The 13,195-nt window shown below is 42.5% G+C and overlaps 1 protein-coding gene across 10 annotated transcripts in view; it reads left to right on the forward strand.

Annotated features, from left to right (window-relative positions):
- CAST (calpastatin) overlaps positions 1-13,195 on the forward strand; it is a 59,500-nt gene that overhangs the window by 28,748 nt on the left and 17,557 nt on the right. For 7 of the 10 annotated variants that reach the window (XM_053408407.1, XM_053408410.1, XM_053408403.1 and 4 more), the window contains 13 exons: positions 2,987-3,052; positions 4,155-4,205; positions 5,331-5,387; positions 5,477-5,590; positions 6,128-6,229; positions 6,308-6,370; positions 6,696-6,794; positions 8,157-8,237; positions 8,325-8,378; positions 9,723-9,821; positions 9,923-10,018; positions 11,330-11,431; positions 12,840-12,923. In XM_053408407.1, the coding sequence (XP_053264382.1) occupies positions 2,987-3,052; positions 4,155-4,205; positions 5,331-5,387; positions 5,477-5,590; positions 6,128-6,229; positions 6,308-6,370; positions 6,696-6,794; positions 8,157-8,237; positions 8,325-8,378; positions 9,723-9,821; positions 9,923-10,018; positions 11,330-11,431; positions 12,840-12,923 (1,068 nt within the window). The remainder of the gene's footprint in view (positions 1-2,986; positions 3,053-4,154; positions 4,206-5,330; positions 5,388-5,476; positions 5,591-6,127; positions 6,230-6,307; positions 6,371-6,695; positions 6,795-8,156; positions 8,238-8,324; positions 8,379-9,722; positions 9,822-9,922; positions 10,019-11,329; positions 11,432-12,839; positions 12,924-13,195) is intronic. The other 3 variants (XM_053408411.1, XM_053408405.1, XM_053408413.1) reach the window with 1 other exon arrangement.

Genomic DNA, 13,195 nt, shown 5'->3' on the forward strand with positions numbered 1-13,195 from the left:
TTATTGATATGGCATAGTGGTCTCTTTTTCAAAAAGAAAAAAAGTCATTGATCCCACAGGGAATCCTCCACCCCTTAAAGGTAAAAGGGGCCCCTGACCATTAGGTCCAGTCGTGACCGACTCTGGGGTTGCGGCGCTCATCTCGCTTTATTGGCCAAGGGAGCTGGCGTACAGTTTCCGGGTCATGTGGCCAGCATGACCAAGCCACTTCTGGCGAACCAGAGCAGCGCACGGAAACACCATTTACCTTCCTGCCGGAGCGCTACCTTTTTATTTACTTGCACTTTGAACTGCTAGGTTGGCAGGAGCAGGGACCAAGCAATGGGAGCTCACCCCATCGCGGGGATTCAAACCACTGACCTTCTGATCGGCAAGTCCTAGGCTCTGTGGTTTAACCCACAGCACCACCCACGTCCCCCTCAAGCCCTTGGGTGTACCTAAAAGAGATCTCTTAATCTGAGCCACAAATATATATATGTACCGTATTTTTCACCCCCTAGGACGCACCGCCCCGATAGGACGACCTAATTTTTTTGGGGGGGGGGGAATAAAGAAAAAAAATTATTTTCCCCCCAGGCACGGGGCAGGTGCGGGGGAAGCCCGAGCTTCCCCCGACCCCAGCCCCCAGAACAGCCTGCTATCCGCAAGCCTAGGGAGCCGCGCTGGTCTCCCCAGGCTTGCGGAGAGGTGCGCAAAGCCCGGGCGCGCTCTTCAGCGCGCACCAGGCTTCGGAATGCAGGCAGCTCTGCGCCACCCTCCGGAGCCCTGCGCGGCTTCGCACCGGGCTACAGAAAGCCCGGGAGCGCAGGCAGCTCTGCGCCACCCTCCGGAGCCCCGCGCGGCTTCGTGCTGGGATCCAGAGGGTGGCGCAGAGCTGCAGGAAGCCCTGGAGTGCAGGCAGTTCTGCGCTACCCTCCGGAGCCCCGCGCGGCTTCGTGCTGGGATCCAGAGGGTGGCGCAGAGCTGCAGTAAGCCCTGAAACGCAGGCAGCTCTGCGCCACCCTCCGGAGCCCTGCGCGGCTTTGCCCCGGGATCCGGAGGGTGGCGCAGAGCTGCAGGAAGCCCTGGAGCGCAGGCAGCTCTGCGCCACCCTCCGGAGCCCTGCGCGGCTTCGCCCCGGGATCCGGAGGGTGGCGCAGAGCTGCAGGAAGCCCGGGAGCGCAGGCAGCTCTGCGCCACCCTCCGGAGCCCCGCGCGGCTTTGCACCGGGATCCGGAGGGTGGCGCAGAGCTGCAGGAAGCCCGGGAAAGCCTGCATTCGCCCCATAGGGCGCACACACATTTCCCCTTCATTTTTGGAGGGGAAAAAGTGCGTCCTATAGGGCGAAAAATACAGTATGTTCAGGTCTGTTTCACATTTTTATCCTCATGGCTCAGGTACAGAAGCACATAATTGTGAGCAGATTTTGTGTTAAAATGGGACCCTTTCTGTCCTCAGACTGCAAGTACCACTGACCTATTCCCAGTCCTATTCTTCTTCTGTCTTTCCCACTCAACCCATTTCTTTTCTCCATGAGGTGCATCCTTTCTGATTTTTAAACTTGACTTCCATCCACAATTATATTGACAATCTCTTAGCATTACTTACACAACACAACAAGGGCTGGAAAAAGAATAGACTTGGTTTCCAGGACAGCTACATTGGATAAAGCAAGGGAATCTCTCCCATCCTCTTCAAATGGGTGCCACACTTTGGAGCAATGCCCACATGGCCTCTGGCAGTGAAAAAAGGCTACCCCCACTCTACTCCACTCCCTCTGCTCCTGTAGCTTTAAGGTGAGATTTGTGCTGGTTGGCTAAGAAGTGAAGGGCATTAGTGCAACTGAGTTCAGAAAGAGGCAGCTTAAAAGAAAAGAGAATGAGGATGGGAAGCGACAAAAATAAGGTGCAAATGCAGCTGAAGGATCATCTATTGAATATCTTTTCACAGCTCTGCTCTTGCAATGCATAATATTACATAAAACAATCAGTCAGCATATCCCCTGTTCTCTAACAGTATTATGCTGTTTACCCAGAAGTCCTGTTTAGTTTCCTGGAACATAGTTTCTTTCTAGTAAGTGTTCAGAGCATTGCAACCTAATAACTCAAGCCAGTGATGCAGCATAAACGCTGCAGGAAAGGCTATGCTCAATTCATTTCCATTGTTTTCCTCTCTTGCTTTGATGTGTTTTATGGCTGTAAACCTTCTGTGCAGAATAGGAAAAGACATTGTTCTAATTGGTACCTCTGTGCAGAATAGGAAAAGACATTGTTCTAATTGGTACCTAAGTTCAGTGTTACTTTTAATGCAAGCGCAACACTTACTTGACCTTCATAACTGTTGGCAGTTGTTAATTTTTTGGATGCCTGTTACCTGTATGTTCTGGGGGAAAGAGAGTTGGGGAGAGGTGAACAGAGGCATAGCCCTGCCATGTGTTTCCACACCTTTCCTAGACAAGTCTCTCCAGGTCAGTGTAACTTTTAAAGAACATGGCTCAAGCTGAGTAGGAAGCTGACTCAGACAATTAGTCCATCTAGGTCAGTATTGTCAACACAGATTGGCAGTAGCTCTCCAGGATTTTAGGCAGGAGTCTCTTCCAGCCCTCTATGCAGATGCCAGGAACTGAACCTGGGAATTTTGGTATGGCAAGGCTGTGTCCTACCAATAAGCCTTTCACCAAAGGGGAAAGTGTTCACCATTACAAGGAATACATGGGTACCTATGGTGTTCAGACATGCACCTGCTAATTCCTGTAACGTGCACCTGTGCTGGAAACAAGGGTGGAACACATGTTGGCACGGAAGCTCTTATTACTGAAAATGTCGTGTTTAAAAATTCAACCTTTCGTAAAATAAAACACTTCCTCAGAAAGCCTTTAAAAAGGAAAGGCAATTTTCTTTTCAGTGCTTTATGCTCTAAAACGGCCTCCCCTGTTTTTGAAACACATTTCCTTGGCATGCCTTACACAATTTCTGTAAGCACCCTGAGTTTGTGCTCTCAATATTAGGCTTCTTCAAGCCAGCAAAAGGCCAGTGGAGTGGAATCCCACAAAAGGAAACGAAACAAGAAGCAGGTGAAAAGAGATTGGTTTTTGTGTGTGCGTTTGAAAATAACACCAGCTACACCAGCAGCATGTGCACATTCATCAGTCTTGAACTAATAAACTTCATTTTGTGTCTGTCTTTAGTTGCATATAGTCACGCTGCAATCTTTTCCAAAAGCATACAGTCCAGCATGGAAATAAACCACCAAACATGATTTCATTTGTATCCTTGTTCTTGTGGCGTGACAGTATGCCAACTACTAGCTAAAGATGCGTGGTGGCTAATATCCATGTAGTGGTCGAACTTCACTATTGGAGAACTATATGGATACAGCTATAGCAGACTTGTTTGGGCTACAAGACAAACAGAACACCTAGGATTTCCTGCTCTTCCTTTGTGTTTATAATGGAGGTCTTGCGTACTTATAAAATGTGTGCCTGTGTGGCTTGTGTGTGTATATATATATATATAGGCACTAGAGAAATGCTTCACGTCAAATTTTAGAATGATGGCTAATCCAGAGTAAAACATGTAACACTTGAGTTGAAGTGAGCAATTTACAGCTGTGTTGCTTGTGTTCTTTGAGAGCTTTAAAAAGCGCTTGTTGGTTCAATGATAGTAAAGCTGCTCCCGAGGTCTCACTTGCTATATATTCTCTCTCCTGACTGGGAATTCTCTCCCCTCTCTTTCCATTCTAATCCACCATTTAAATTGCTCTCCCCACATAATTCCTCAACACTTGGATTTTATAATTCCTTAACTGTCTGCCTATTTTTATGCCCTGCTTCATGGCATTCTGCTAGCTTCACGGTTAATAAGCAATCTTGTGCCACACAAGAGTTAAGAATTCATCGGACAATTAAAAAACGGCTTTCAAAAAAGCCTCATGAGAGTCATAGTTTTGTTTTTTTTACTCCTTAGCTATTGGTTCAAAATATTGCAATCCCTATCAGTAACAGCTCTCAGGGGTTTGTTCTGCTGTAGCCAATTAATGTTCCCGAGGAGGAAAGTCCATTTCATCAACTTCTGTTCATGCTGTTTCAGCTTGTAAATATTGTTGCATTCTAAGGAATATCAATTTGTTTTTAATGTAATAATTGGCTTTTTCGTTTGACATTGTTCATCTTGTAGGCAGCCCAAAAAGCCAAAGCAGAAGCTGAAAAAGCAGCACAGTTAGCTAAGGTAAGGTAACATACATTTATTTTTTGAATTGCTGTGTCCTGAACTAATATCTCATAAGCATTTACATATGTGATGAAGCTCACTTGTTTGACTAATCATTATTTGTTTTAAACAAAAGTTCTGGGTTTCATAATCTATAAGGTTTAGTTCAGGGCCTTCTGAATGTGTTATCAATCTATTGGGTTGCTTCCAATAGGATGTCGTAATGCCTATTCTGCAATTTACAATAACTTTGAAAAAGAAAATAGTGGCTTTCTGACAGTAGCAGCTTGCACAGTTGACTGTCCCTGCCCATTTTTCCCATTTCCACACAGTGTCAAAGGAAAGCAGCCTGAAATTAAGTTGCACTGAAATCAGTGGAGATTACACTTAGTTCCTAGATGCATTTTAATAAGAGTAAATGAGCTCTTAGGAAAAAGCAGGATACAAAACAAGAGGAATAAATAGCTTCCATTATGCACTTAATCTGGTATAAACAAATATGGTTTGTAAACTATGTATCAGTAAATGAGCTTGCATTAGCATAGTGGCTGTTAGTTTTTAGGAACATTGCCTGTGCAAATGCATGTCCACAAGGATGTCAGTAAGGGGGGAAGACAGCAGCACCAGGAGAGCAAATGATGCAAAAACCTTCCCTGCACTTGGGGAATGAAGAGTTAGAATACAAGTTCCATAGTTACTGGGCACAAAATGAGTTGCACAGTATTACTTAAAACCATGATGAAACCTGCACATATCACTTCTGCCTATTCTATGATTCCCGTGAGTGTATTTTGATCCTTCAGGAAGACTTGTCAGATGAAGGAGAGGTGGGATGCAAGTCAGTGCAAACGCTTGCTTGCAGGGGCTGTGCCCATCCCAGATTCATTCAGATTTTGACATTCAGAGGGGGTGTTTACTTCACCAAGCACCCCTAATTTTCATGCAGTTGTGCTCATAGACATGTGATACAAATACAACTTTTGGATTTTTGGACAACGTTCAGGCTTGTATTGTTCCGTCGCAGTGAAAATACTTTTGACTATTACTTTCTTCGTTGTGCAGACTAGTTTGCTTACATTTTATCTGTAACTGTGTGTTTACATTTAAATTTGATCAATTATATTGCTATCTCTTTTCACACAGCCAGATGATTCTCAGACTAAAGGTTCATCAGAAGAGAAGCAAAAAGAACCCGGAGGGGTAATTTTTATTTTACTTACTAGGAAATATAATTCTTTACAATGCAAATTTATGTAAGGGCACTCATCTTTCTGTGTGTGTACATGTAGGCAAAAAGCCAAAGCAAACCTGTAGTGGAACCTAAGCAATCAAGTACTGGAAAAGTACCCTCTGGTCAGATTGACAAGACAACAACACAGCTGACATCCAAAGAAGAACCAAAGGTAAAATATAAGCAGAAAAACCTTCTTCAGAAAGCTTTTGAGTGGCACTCCTAAGGTTAGGCATCTAAAGTGTTTACCCCAAAGGATGGGACAAAATTGAATAAAACCCAACTTTAACTGGACCAATGCAAGGATTAATACCATTTTATCAACATAAATAAGTTGAATAAATTATTTGCTTTTTTCTTGCTTTTTTCTAGTTATAAATTAATATACTGTAATACATAAATACACCTGGATGTTTTTGTTTTTCTTTGCAGTAAAATAATTACAGAACATTAATATAGTTCCCTGTAAGTGTTGAATAAAATGTGATTTCTTATAGATCATTTTTTTCTGCAAGGCTGACTTCATAATGTCTGGCTATATGTGTGCTTTCCCATGTTCAGCTTCCCAGCTGTCATGCAATTAAAACTCCAGGAAGGGAAAACATCATGTCCATGCTGCAACATAGTTTTGTGTAGGTTGTAGTTGGGCTGCCTTAAAATATTAATGGCAAAGTTTCACCTGGACCTCTCTAACTTTTCTCCACTTAAGGCTAAACCTGATGACAAGTCATTGCCCACCAAGGCAGCTGTTGCAGCTTCTGGCACAGCTGGAGCAGTAGCAGCTGCAGGCTTGACTGTTGCAGCTGCAGAGGTAAGTTTAGTGTTTGGCATTAATCGGATGCAAATGTAATCCTATGCTTAGTTCTCAGAAATGCATTCTTATTTGCAGACTAAAGAAGGCAAATTGCCAGCCCCAGCCCCAGCTGCTGCAGAAAGTAAACCAGCTGAAAAGGTAAGCAACAGTTCATTTGCTGTCTAGTTAGATCAGTGATGGCCAAACTTGGCCCTCCAGCTGTTTTGGGACTACAATTCCCATCATCCCTGACCACTGGTCCTGTTAGCTAGGGATGATGGGAGTTGTAGTCCCAAAACAGCTGGAGGGCCAAGTTTGGCCATCACTGAGTTAGATCACTTCACAGAATCATAGAGTTGGGAGGGACCACGAGTGTCATCTAGCCCAACCCCTTGCAATGCAGGAATATTTTTTGCTGAATTTGGGAGGGATATCTATAAGTTACCTGAAGTGCCATGTACTTCATAAAAATCTTTTTTTCTAGTCTGACATAGATGCTGCCTTAGATGATTTAATTGATACCCTTGGAGGTCCTGAAGAAAACGAGCCACCTACTCCTGAATATACTGGACCAACAGTTTCGGTATAAGATCTCCTGCATTTAAACAGTCTTATTTATTAGGCCTGTGTTTGTGAGCTTATTTGTTTTGGTAGCAGTAACCTTTTTTGTATATGAATTTGTACTTCAAATCATTAGCGAACTTGATCTGAATTGTACTTTATAGGATTAGACAGATTCACAGAGTACAAGGCTACAAGTGGCTATTAGCCGCTGCTATTTTTCTAGAAAAAGAGGTGCTGGAGCTCACCATGAACTTCTCCCTTGTTCTCTTAGAATGGTAATGGCACCCACCTGAGAGGTGCTGGAATTGAGCTCTGGTGAGCTCTGGCTGGAAAAAATGCCCCATTGCTAGCCATGATGTCTTATGTTCAACCTCCACTGTTGGAAGGCAGGAGATGCCTATGAATGAACAACAGCTCTGAGCTTATCCGTAGCAGGGAACTGTAGTTTGTTCTAAAGTGAAAACAAGCTCTCTTCCTCTTCTTCTCTCACACATGGAAAAGTGGTGAAGGAGACGCATACAAGCCTGAGGCTCATGCCGTGTTATTCGAAAACATCTAAAACACAGTTTAGAATGGATGGATGGTTGCCTGGACTGGACCTCCCCCTTTCTTTTCCTGTTGCTGAGAATTATGTTATCTTCATCCTCACCATAAACTGGGCTCGAAGCCTAGATTGTCATTGGATCTCTCCATTTTCCAACTTCTAAATTTAGAAAAATACATAATCTGTTTGCAAAAACAGCAAGACTTTGTAGAAGTCCTTTCAGCAATTTTTTAAAAAAGCACCTTAATCAAGGGAACCCAGTGAGGGCCAAACTCGAAAACACGTATTTGGATTGAACATGCAGTTGTTGTTGTTGTTTTGTTTTTTAAAATACATCTAGCAATAGCAGGCGTGGGACCTGATAATTTTCCAGATTGGGTATAGAGGGGAAGTATAACTCTTTATTCCCATGGAAGAGAGAATGTGTGAGCTTGAGACTCCTGCAATCTTGTTCATGGTAATCTAAACCAGTCATCCCCATCCTTGTGCTTTCCAGATATTTTGGATTATAATTCCCATCATCCTCAACCAGCATGGCCAATGGTCAGGCATGACTGGGAGTTGTAATCCAAAACTTCTTGAGGGCACCAGCTTGGGGAAAGCTGATCTAAACTATGATTCACTGCTTGTGAACCTGCATGGTTTATATTTTTAACCATGTTTTTGAATGAATTGTTGTTGTTTTTTGCAGCAACTAGTAAGTTTAGGTGGTTAACAAATATTTGAATGTTATTGCTCTCTGTTTTTTGTAGTAAATAATCGTATATGAATGAATTGTATATATTTATACATTAGTCATTGACTTAGTGAGTCAACAATATTTTTTACATGATGCAGGACCCAATGTCTTCCTTATATATAGAAGAGCTGGGTAAACGAGAGAGCACAATTCCTCCAGAGTACAGAAAACTCCTAGAGGTAAGTAGTAAAACCAAAACTGTGCCTTGGATGCTTTCTCTACTGCACATTAGTTGCAGTACTCATTCATAAAACTTTGTTTTTCAGGGTAAAGGAGATGGCAAAGCAGTTCCCCTGCCAGTGGCGGTAGGAGAATCTCAGGTATGGTTTATTTATTTGTCACAAAGTGTGAAAATGTAAAATTTATTACTGGTTTTTGAAGATATGCCTAGTTCTTTATAAACTTTGCATTGTAATCAATGGATGGTGGTTTTACTCAGAGTAGACCTGTTAACAGACCGAACTTAGCCATGTTAATTAATTTCATTGGGTTAATTCTGAGAAAAACCTAACCGAATATCACCCTAAATTACTTATGCTTTAGTCCCATTGAAATCAGTTAGTAATGACCTACATGTGTCAATGAGACTGGATACCTCCAACACATTGTGTGCTGTGCTGTTGCACTTGAGTAGTCTTGGTATTGTTGATATATAAAGGTTTAAATGGTTTAACTACAACTGTGCAGGCTTAATTGACTTCTGGTATACAGCTGTGGTTAATGTATGGCCAATGCTAAAATATCTTCATTTGATTTATGCTGAAGTCAGTAGCTAGACTCTAGAAATTGATAGATGTTGCATGCAATAGATATTTATGCTAGTTGATTCACCACAACATGTAAAGGTAAAAGGACCCCTGACCATCAGGTCCAGTCGTGGCCAACTCTGGGGTTGCAGCGCTCATCTCGCTTTACTGGCCGAGGGAGCCGGCGTACAGCTTCTGGGTCATGTGGCCAGCATGACTAAGCCACTTCTGACGAACCAGAGCAGCACACGGAAACACTGTTTTCCTTCCTGCCAGAGTGGTACCTATTTATCTACTTGCACTTTGACGTGCTTTCGAACTGCTAGGTTGGCAGGAGCAGGGACTAAGCAATGGGAGCTCACCCCGTCGGTCCCTGAATCAAGGGATCAATATCTGGATCCAGATCATAATCTGCTATTTGTCCATTGCTGATGCAGACTGCCACAGGGCAGAATTGCAAACAACTGATAGAGTCAGTTTAGAATAGTCATTCAGAATAGTTTGTAATTCTGCAGTTCCCTTAGCAGATTGTGGGTTGTAGCCACAAATCATCTGCAAAATCCTCCTGTTTCTATAAGCAGTCTCCCCATCAAGAGGTAGATTGTCAACTCTTGACCGGAGATGGCAACCTGTTTTTCTAAAAACTCCAGGGCATAAATATATTTATGTGAGGAGAGTGATTCTCACTCCAGTGTCTGTTCTTCTGCCCCATTTCCCTTTCTGCTGCTACTTCAGGATTGGGAAAATAAGCCACTGTAACTTCCACAGAGTTGCCAAAGTAAGAGGTGGTGTATTTAGCTCAGGATTTGACAACACTACAGCACAGCTCTGCATCCATAAATGTGCAAATGCCCGCAAACTGTAAGCTGCTGTTGGGCAAATGGTTAAAAGTGTAACCCAGTTTGTGTTTTCATTTAGCCAACAATGACAGATGATGACCTTGCAGATGCTCTGTCATCTGATTTTACTTGCAGTGCTGTAACATCTGCTGGAGAGAAGAAAGACTTGCCAAAAGAGGTACCGATTTTGCTATCTTTTTGAAAGGGCCTCTTTATTAGACATACAATCTGACTCCTGTGAAAAACTCAACACATTTAAATTGTTTCATGTTTTAAAAGAAGCCTGCAGAAGAAGGTGAACTCCTACAAGCACAGTCTGCAAGTTTGATCAGCAGTTCAGCTCCTCCGAAAGAAAAGAAAGCCAGAATGGAAGAGGTATAAATTAACTACTCTGATCTCCTACCCCACTGAAATAACCACACAGAACCTGCTATCCTAAAATAGTATTACAAAGTTATAGAGAGAGAAAGGGTGAGCATGCAAAGACTCCATGGGCTCCACATAAATTATATATGCTCAAACTGTAATATAAGAGTCAGTGCTAAATCTTGTTGTTTAGTAAAAAGGTATTTAAGCTTTTGAAGACTGGGCTGCAACCTATTGGAGGAAGGTACATTTCTATTAAGAAACCACCTGCCTGCCTGCATCTCCCTTCTTTACTTCAGCATCCCCCTTTGTCCAATGGCCAAGATGCCTTTAAAATCTGGGAGATGATGATGGTGCATTTGCGCATAAGATTCCAGGTGTGCACACTCTTGTGGATTGGAAACAGTTATTGATTTAAAAGTTTCACCTTTTTACGAATCAATTACTCATTCTGAAATAACTTCAGTTTGGCTGCTATTGTGAAATTATTTGGAACAGTACAGATTAGAAGCTTTTGAACCTTTGGGTACGCAGCCTGAATCTGTAGTAAAAAGGTTCCGAACTAAAATATACTGCAAACATGAAATATAGCCCTCATTGTGGTCATAAGCAGCCTTTTAAACAAATGTGACGGTTAGGGATTAAAAATGTTACCTATACTGTATTGGCTGTTTGAGTCAGGATGTGATTTAACTCCCTTTGTTGCTCTAAGACAGGCATCCCCAACCTTCGGACCTCCAGAAGTTTTGGACTACAATTCCCATCATCCCTGACCACTGGTCCTGTTAGCTAGGGATCATGGGAGTTGTAGGCTAAAACATCTGGAGGGCCGCAGGTTGGGGGTGCCTGCTCTAAGAGGTGGTTTTTCCTTTCTGACAAATGAATGCTCCCTTGCTTTTCCTGGGTGCTGGCTTGGCTTCTGTTTTTACTTTCTGCTTGAGTAAGGTATCACTGCATATAGCCTTTCCATTGCCTACTGATATTAAGGATACTGGATGAGCTTAACACTATGCACAAGCCTCAGCCGTTCTGGTTCACTTACATTTTAGCTTCTGCTACAGAAAAGCTAGATTCCTACAGATATGGCGCTTGAAGTGGCTTGACATGTTGCCCAATAGCTGAAGAATACACAGCTTACCCTCCTACACTGCAATGTTTTAGACAGAGTGTCTAGATTACAGTATGCTGCTGTTTAAGGATGCCAGATTAATCAGTGTACTGCCATAACTGGAGTCCTAATAATCTCAGTATGTATTGCATCTGTCATGAGACATATGCTGTTTTTATAGCTCATGGTCATTTTTATCACTTGTAATGCAGGCAGCCCTTAGTGACAGCGCCTTGGATGCTCTTGTGGATACACTTGGTATGCCAGAACCGGAACCGGAAGTAGACCTTAGCTCCATTGTGGAAGTGGAAGAGGTATTATTTACACTGCAAAATCTTGCAAAACGAGCCAGAAAAAATGCTGCTTTGTCTGCTGCTAGCAGAAACCTTTGAAAGCGCTTTGAATTCTGTGGTAGTAGTAGCTAGCGGCCTTCTTCTCTGCTGAACTACAATGTAGCTTCATCAATGTGGGAATGTGTGAGAACAAATGGGAAGACTTCTGTTAACAAGCAGTTTTGCAGTACTGTATGACCTTTTTAAAAAAATAAAACACCCCCAAGGTTGCAATCTTGCGCACATCTAATTGGGAATGAGCCCAGCTGGACAAGGCAAGGCTTGCTCCTGAGTAAATATAATAGGATTGGGTTGCAAGTGAATCAATTGCTATATAAATAATTAGTACATGATTGATACCACTTAAAGTCTTGAAACTATGTAGACATGCATAAATTGTGGATGACCCTTGGGGTCCCTTCCAACGCTACAATTCTAAGATTCGGTGCCCCATTGACTTCAAAGTGTTAAATGCATGAAGAAGAAGAAGAAGAAGAAGAAGAAGAAGAAGAAGAAGAAGAAGAGGAGGAGTTTGGATTTGATATCCCGCCTTTCACTCCCCTTCAGGAGTCTCAAAGCGGCTAACATTCTCCTTTCCCTTCCTCCCCCACAACAAACACTCTGTGAGGTGAGTGGGGCTGAGAGACTTCAGAGAAGTGTGACTGGCCCAAGGTCACCCAGCAGCTGCATGTGGAGGAGCGGAGACGCGAACCCGGTTCCCCAGATTACGTGACTACCGCTCTTAACCACTACACCACACTGGCTCATGATGAAAATGTTGCTTGTGATAGTAATTCAGCTGAAAAATGCTTAATTTTGGCTGGATTACTCTCTTCAGATGTGTAGCAAAAGCAACAGGAAATATGCAAAAAGTGCTATAAAGGAATACTTTAATTCACAGAAATTGCCCAATGCATTTTAAGTTTTGCCTAGTTATTTCTTCAAGCTTTTATAGTTCCTATAAAAGAAATAAGAGTTCTTTCTTAGTTAATCTTGAGAAACAGAGCTGACAAGGCTAGAAATGTATTGGGCCACTTCAGATAAAATGTGTTTTTTATTAGTACTTTCAGGATCCTCCACCTCTGCCCCCGAATAAATGTTACAGATACAGTACCTATAACAGTTCTTTTGCATCTGTAATATGTATGCATGCTATTTTATTTAGTTTAGGAAAAAGGAAAAATATAGATTCAAAAATTATGAGTTGCCTGCAGGAGAAATGGGGGTTGGAGGAAGCAGAAATATGCCAATATGAAGGGGGGTGTATGCATAGAAATATGTTTAAAATTTAACACATTTCTATGGCACAATCACCCTGACTTCCAGCTTGCTTGCAAAAGATCCAGCAGTGCAATTCAAGTGTTGACATGTTGTGATTCTTTCTATTCAGCCAAAGGCCAAAGAAAGGAAGGAGAAGAAACCTGGTGAACGCGACGATACAATCCCTCCTGAGTACAGATTAAAACCAGAATTGGTAAAATTCTCATCTCTACTTTTCATTGCATATGCTATAAAATCTCAGATTTTACCATACTGAGCCCATGTTAAGAAAAATTGAAAAACATTAGCTCTTTCAGCTCTCTGTACTCCCTGCTGGCTATGATCCAGCAGCAGCAACCTAGAGCTAGAAAGCCCCCTCCTCCAATTATTTAAATGTATCTTCTGTTGTCCACCTGCAGATCAGAGTATTGCAAGCGAATGCTTTTGAAGGCAGTTTAGAAACTGCAACTAATGCAGAATCCCATG

Source organism: Podarcis raffonei, chromosome 11 (assembly GCF_027172205.1).
Source record: "Podarcis raffonei isolate rPodRaf1 chromosome 11, rPodRaf1.pri, whole genome shotgun sequence".
NCBI classification, from domain to species: domain Eukaryota; kingdom Metazoa; phylum Chordata; class Lepidosauria; order Squamata; family Lacertidae; genus Podarcis; species Podarcis raffonei.